At 33.8% G+C, this 7473-nt stretch overlaps 1 protein-coding gene across 1 annotated transcript; it reads left to right on the plus strand.

Moving 5' to 3' along the window:
- Positions 1–1605: 1605 nt before the first annotated feature.
- On the plus strand, positions 1606–6259 carry LOC307126285 (uncharacterized protein; the record flags this gene model as incomplete). Its single annotated transcript, XM_079816750.1, has 10 exons — positions 1606–1660; positions 1906–1995; positions 2152–2229; positions 2359–2460; positions 2929–3012; positions 3177–3233; positions 3885–4054; positions 4540–4604; positions 4922–5016; positions 6144–6259. The coding sequence occupies 10 exons, from the start codon at positions 1606–1608 to the stop codon at positions 6257–6259; spliced, it is 912 nt and encodes a 303-aa protein (XP_079672876.1).
- Between the last annotated feature and the right edge of the window lie 1214 nt (positions 6260–7473).

Genomic DNA, 7473 nt, shown 5'->3' on the forward strand with positions numbered 1-7473 from the left:
TTTTTTTTTTTTTTTTTTTTTTTTTTGTAGTTTCAGACATGGTTTTTGCAAGGGCTGTTTGGATTGAGGGTGAGAAACATTTTGAGGGTGTCATTCCAAAGAACTGGATACTTGAAGATGAAAAAGTTGTCAGATGGCCAAAGGCCCAGGTGCAGTCAGCATGTAAAAAAAAATTGGACCCAATGGAGGACTGGCTCACTTTCCAAATGGTGAAAATAAAAATTACATCAGGTACAAACACACATGACATAATACACTACATTTGATGTTGTTAATCCCCTGTGTTAGTTTCCTGGGTTTCCAGTTAGTTGGGTCTCATTCATTTGTGCAGGTATATAGGTTGAGAATTTACCTGTGGTGGTGGGCAGGGTGGAGTGGCGCAGCACAGCGCAGTGCTTGATGAGCGGGTTCAGAATAAACTAGTCAAACAAAAGAAAGGTGTAAGAATTGATATGCAGATACAAGTAACTTTTATTAAACAACAGTAATGTGTAAAAAAAAAAATAATTAAATAGTCTACTCTTATTAAATGCACCGTTCTTCTATAGAATCACACTGAACTGACCGTCAACTTCAGTGATTATAAAAGCACTCGTTTTCTGTGTAATTCAGTCACAATTCACGGTAAAGTTTTCTACTTTTTTCCATATATTAAGCAGTGGAAATGGTTAACAAGTCAATAAGTGCTCCTTTTCCTCCATCTACTTTTATAGTGGTAATTTCCTGTCTTTTTTAAATAAAAGTGCTACACCTTTAAACTTTTAGTTTTCTATTTTTTTACGGACTCTCTCGATTCCTTACAAGTCAAGATTTACCTGAGTTAGGTCCTGAATGAATCAGCCGTTTAAGCATGTTTTGCAGTTGATCCTGTTTGCAGCGTTGGATAACGAGCCGAGGTCGCGTGCATCAGTTCACGGTTCTTCTTCTTCTTCTTTGGGGGTTTACGGAAGCTTGCATCTTATGTTGCATTACTGCCACCTACTGTACTAAATTTCCTTTACACTATATTCTCTTGTCCAATCTGGTTTCTTACATAAAAAAAACCCCTACTAAATATTCCCTGCCTTTCTGTTTCTCTGCTCTAAAATACTTTTAACATTTCTCTCTACTCGTCGTCTCGTCCTAAACTCTGTAACTGGGTCATCATGTCTTGTCTTTTTTCCTTCCTCATTTCAACCATCAACCCTAAAGGTCCATTTAGCAGTTTCAGGGTTACCACCCATAGACTGTATAAAATAGGAAAGCAAAAAAAAAATTTTTTTTTGATTTATGCAATTTACACGTGTTTCAGAAAATACGGAAATTCGTACAGTGGAATTTGATTGTATCTTCCTGGGTATGACACAATTTACCTGGGAAGGTAGAGCTTATGTATGGGAAACACTGTTGTACATATACCCCATGTATGTCTGCTCTGTCAGTTATGATCATTGCTTATGTGTAGTATGTGTTAACTTTACCCCTGCAAGTCCCCAGTCCCTGATTTATTGAAGACTGTTTATTTATCTCACCCCCCCCCCCCCCCCCCCCCCCCCAGAAAATGAGAAAGACTGTGAGCTTTATGACTACACATCATCAGCCCAAACTGACCACGAAAATATCACTATGCCTGATAAGAAGAGAGTGGTAAAAAAGAGGAAATTTGAGGATTATATGGAATGTAAGTGCATAAATGTTTTCTAAAATATTTTATATTATTTTACTTGCAAAAGTAGGCTTACTTATGTAACAATTGCAGGGCCATCTATCTCAGAAGATGATGATGATGTCTCAAAAGTCAAGAAAATGTCAAGTGAGGGGGAATATATTTCTTGAACCTATTAGAAATAAGGATTTTCTACAGATTTATCACAACATAGTGTGCAGAGTGATGTATAAATACCCGTTTGACTGTTTTATATATAGATAAGAATACAGGTTTGCAGGCATTTCCAAAGCCTCCTGAACTCAAGAAAAACCCAACCCCTGCAATTACTGTCCAAACTACTTCTGGAGGTAAATCGAGAGAACAGTATTGCTTATTGTTGTGTAAATAATCACATTGCATATATTTAAGTTCTAGTAGCCTACAAAAGGGTAAATACAAACCAAGTAATTTCACATCACATCAGTGTAAAAGTTTCATGTTTGATTATTGGTGTTTTTTCCCAGAATTATCCATGGATCAGAATGACCAGTTGGCCTATAGTAAAGATTCATTCTCAGAACACTCTGAAAGTGAAATTCCAGGTAATGTTATGTGTATAACAATCATGCATGTTCTGATGGGATAAGCTGTTGAAGTGAAGCTAAGCGACATCACATGAGAGGGAGTGCTGTTAATCTGAAGACCACCATTATGATGTGAATTGTTTGTAGATGTTGAAGATAATCTCACCCCAATAAGGGAGCGTTCCACGTCTTCCAGTCATAGATCACAAGGAAGTGATAGAAGGCACTCCACTTCTACTTCTAGACGTGGTAAGATAATCAACTTGTTAGATAGATTTGTTGGCAAGAAAACAGTGTTGTGTGTTTCATATTTATCCCAAAGGGGAAACAGAGAGAAAACACATGTAAAATACATAAGTAACAAATGCACTGTAAGAGATACATATGTTTCTTATGTTTAAAAAAGCTATAACAATTACAACGTTGTGACAGGGTTTTTGGTGCATTTATAATTTAATACTTTTTTATTAAACTATGAGCTCAAGATTTTATAAAATTTTGAGAAAATTATCACATTTACACTTTATAATACTTCATTATAGGCAGTTATTACATTGGGTTATTACATTATGAGTTATAAAAAACTAAAAATCTTATGGTGATTGATTATACCACAAAAACAGAAATCAATGTACTCAAATGCCAACAAACTTTATTCTTAGTTTATAATGTAAACATTTTCCTGTCTTCCTGTAACATTTCCTTTCGATGTTACAGTGCATTCCACCCCAATAAGGGAGCGTTCCGGATCTCAGAGATCACAAGGAAGTGATGGAAGGCACTCCACTACTTCTAGACGTGGTAAGATAATCAACTAGTTATATTACCTTGTTGTGTAGCTAATTTTTGGGGGTGGACAATTTCAAGTAGAGGAGTTAGTTAGATCCTGTCTTGAAAAATACAATATGAAGTGTGTAGCTATTTTTTTTCTCTTTCTCGAACTGAGTTTTAAATGTTTATTTCAGAAACACCAAGGGCTCCAACTGGCCACAGCATGGATGCATTTCCAATGCCCACGGCCAGTAAGTAATTACTTTGTCTTGTATATTTGAAGATGGGCAAAAAGCCGGCTGTTTTTGTATTTATCTGCATATGTTGAGACAGCTGAATAAAGGTACAAACAAAAATCATGCTCAGAATATGCCTTTTTGATAATTTGTTTTTCACTTGTTAAAATTGATAATTCTTTATATCAGGAATGGAATTTCTAGTAATGTTTTTAAATTATTGATATGAACAGTGAACAGTAACATCACTTGCAGATTCTTGCAGATTATATCTGAGGAGTATGTTGATGAGGGACAGTTGTGCAGGTGATTAGTATTCTGTGTCTGTGAGGATTAAATGAACAAATGGATTTCAGATATTAATAAATTGGAGAGCAATTGATAGTAAGATAGTAAGAAATTGGAATTTCAGCTAGCAAGAAATACATTTTTGATATCTATATTTGAATGGCAGCCTATTGTGATAATTAACACAAAAAAATACAATTACATATATCAAGAATTACAGTTTTTACTATTTGAAATTTAATTTCCCAATGTTTGATACCAAGAATTCACATTTTTACAAGCCAAATTCCATTACTGATAACAAGATTAATCATTTTATCAAGTGAAAATTGAAATAATGATAATTAATATTCATGTCAAATGCTTTTAACATTTTAGAATTCCAGGCATGTGTCCTAAAAAAGCTGGTGGAGATATTGCAGGAGATCAAGAGAGTTGGAAATGCAGAACCTAGCAATTCGTCATACCACATCAAAAGGATGGAGAGGATAGAGGATCTGCAAACGTTGGAGGAGAAGCTTCACAATAATGAAGAGAGAGATGTTCTGGTAAAACTTAATTATTTACTAGTTAGCTTATTCTTTTCTTCCAAAAAAAAAAAAAAAAAAGCTTAGAAAAATTAAGACTAAGCACTTAGGTACTGTATGTAATTTATTTAATCAGTCCTGGATTTTAATTTTGTTTTTATTGCAGCCTAGAATTACTGATTTTGCTGCAGATTTTCTGAAAAATGTACAATACTTGCAGCATTGTTGTTTTATTTTATGTACAGTGAAAACCCACCAATAATCATGATGTATGTATGTAATTAGTACAGTCAGAGTACAATTACCTGTAAATATTTTTGTACATAATATTATTTAAATTATGTTGCTGGCACAATGATGACAATAGAAAAATACTCATAATCTTGCTTTGCTGAAAATACGGAGTTGTAAATTCAATGGATGAGGTTTATGCAAGGACTAAAAATGTTTGTAACCAATATTGTATAGTAATAAGTATGATATTTTACTCTTTTTTCCCCTCTTAGATTACACAGTTGAGTAAAGTAGGAGGAAAAAACACCAGGGACTGCTCCACAAAGATTTTGGACAGGTACATTTTTTGAAAAGCAAACATTCACACATTCAAATCACAGGCAGATGATTTTTGATTTCTTTCATCATAAAAGCTTTGATTTCTGATAATAAAACCTTTACTGTTTTTGGTGGGGTGTAGAGGAGGTGACTAGAGGTAATACAAATACAATATAAAATAATGGATGGGAGGCAATGTATCTATCTTATGTAATAATTATGTATCTTTATCACTGCTTCTCTCTGCCTACCCATCTTAATCAAATTGTCAAATTTGATTTGTTAATCAAATCTCCATCTCTTTCTCACTTCCCTTTCTTCCCCTCTCTCTTTCAGGCTGATGACCAACAACCTTATGGCACAGCTCAACATGAAGGGCCACGGCTCAAAAAAAGCATTTCAGTCAACAGCACTGTACACCACCATGATAGGTATATTCTGATATGATTATAATCAGTGGAGGAGAAACTGTACACAACGCTCATGATTTCAGTGCATAAAAAGCATAATCCTTTTTTTTTAATTGTCTATTGTATTGTGGCTCTGTCTTCAAATAAAATAAATTATAATTAAAAATTTTAATAATGAATTAATAATTATAAAATTAAAAATTGTATCAATTTAATCAATTAAAAATAAACATAATTTTAAATTGATTAAAAATTCAAAATCTAAGTTAATGCTGTAACCCTCTGATGTTCTTCAGTCACTTTTAGCTGAAAAAGTTTAAATTTTAAAATTTCACAATTTTAAAAAATATAGCTTCATCAAAATGGTACAAAAATGAAGGAATGACACTAGAAATCAGGAGTGCAAAATAGACCCCCCACCCACCCACAATTTTGCATGATAGAAATAAATTATATTTTAAAGTATATTGTAAAAAAGAGAACCATTATTTTAAAGTGTAATAATATTTCACAATTTTACTCTTGTATTTTTTATCAAATAATGAGCATAAGACTTCTTAAAAAAAACCATAAAAAATCTTACTGATCAGACAGAGACTTTTAAACGGCAGTACATGAATTAAGACATCACAATGACAGCGTTTCCATTAACCGATGTTATAAAAAAATTTTTTCCTCTCGCAATAAGGCATTCCAAAAATTATGCCACGGATGTTGGTAGTTGTATATCCCAGCCACCGCACTCCATTATTTTTAATGGTAAGATTAAAAATGCTTAATGCTTCATGCTTCCTGATGGCAAGAAAAGCACCGTATACTTGAGCGGCCCAGGGCCGGGTTTCCCAATAACGATGTATCTTAGCTCTAAAGAGCGTGTTCTATGAGCGAAGTTACGATCACTCGTAATTTCACAAAATTTCTTTTAAGCACAGAAAATGTAACAGTATATTAGTCACTCATTTTAACTAGGTTAAACAGTGATTTGATAACGTTTTTAATTTAAGGCTCACCCACAATTGGTCTGGCCAAAAACTGGAATCCTGGCACCGTGCGAAATGTATCGAAAGACCCGTACCGTTACCTCTCCAATTAATACTTTTGAATAGCCTATCTGAACAGAACACAAATGTTTTTCTTTGTCATTACAGATGCCATCAAAAAGTGGAACAGCAAGGCCACTGAGCATGAGATTTGCAAAGCCGTGGGAGACCACCTCAAGCATGCCCCTGGTCGATCTGGCGGCGGGGGATATAGTACTATATAGGGATATATATACTGCAATAACCACTTAATTAGTTTTTCGTGATGAGTTTTTAATGATGTATTTGAGGTATGAATAAATGTTTTATTGTTACCTTTTTGTCAGTTGTCCTATTTTGAGAGTATAATAATATAATATTAGTAGTAGCCTATATAATGAAAATATTACATAATGAATAATAATACATTTATGATTGTCAAGCCTGAAAAAGACGTCACATTGTAGCCAAATTTAGGCTTTAATAGACGTCTTTTCAACGACATGAAAAGGACGTCTTTTTACCTTTCACTTTTCAACCAAATTTAGACGTAAATGGGACGTCCTTGTATAGACGTCTTTTCAACGACCTAAAAAGACGTCTTTTCACCTTTCACTTTTCAACCACATTTGAACGTTGTTTAAACGTCTGGCAATGTCGTCTTTTCGACGTCTTTTCAACGTATTTTTGCTGGGTGGGTAAGGACTTAATTTGGACAACTTAAAGGCGATTTTCTCAATATTTAGATTTCTTTCTATATTTTCAAATCTCGGCCAAATATTGTCATATCCTAACAAACCATACATGAATTGAAAGTTTAGTTAAAGCTCAATTCAAGATAGAGATATATAAAATAAAAAATTACCCTTATGACTGGTTTTGTGGTCCAGAGTCACAAATGTGGTCTAGCAGAATCAGTAGAACACGTACTTATAAAATGTGATGCATATGAAAGAGCAAGATTTCAAGCTTTAAGATTGTTGGGAAAAAACTTATTTGTTCTTCAGGTTCTCTTAGAAAATTACCCAATGCAATCAAGAATATTTTATGAATTATTTATTTTCTTAAAAGAAAGAAGACTAATTTATTGATTGATAGACTTTAAGATAGATATAAGTAGTTTTTAAGTACATCTGTCTTATACCGACTTCCCAACCTTTATGCGTTCCACACTCCTATCCAGTAGGTTGCGGGAATGCACCATTTCATTGGTATGCCAACCACCATTAAACACCAGAAGAAGAAGAAGGACTTTTATTTTGATTTGGCGACGTGACGTCCTACAGCGGCGTCGCGCTGTGATTTGGCTGGAGAAAGGTTGGTTATTTTAATCGTGTTTTAAAGTGTTTAAATCGATATAAACCGTTCAGGCAATTTTATAGGTTTTACAAGCGATATAAAATGTATTAATTATGATTGAGTGTAACATTGCAATGCTTTAACTAACGTTAATGAACGT

The sequence above is a fragment of the Gobio gobio genome (genome assembly GCF_949357685.1).
Source record: "Gobio gobio genome assembly, chromosome: 5".
Classification (NCBI taxonomy): Eukaryota; Metazoa; Chordata; class Actinopteri; order Cypriniformes; family Gobionidae; genus Gobio; species Gobio gobio.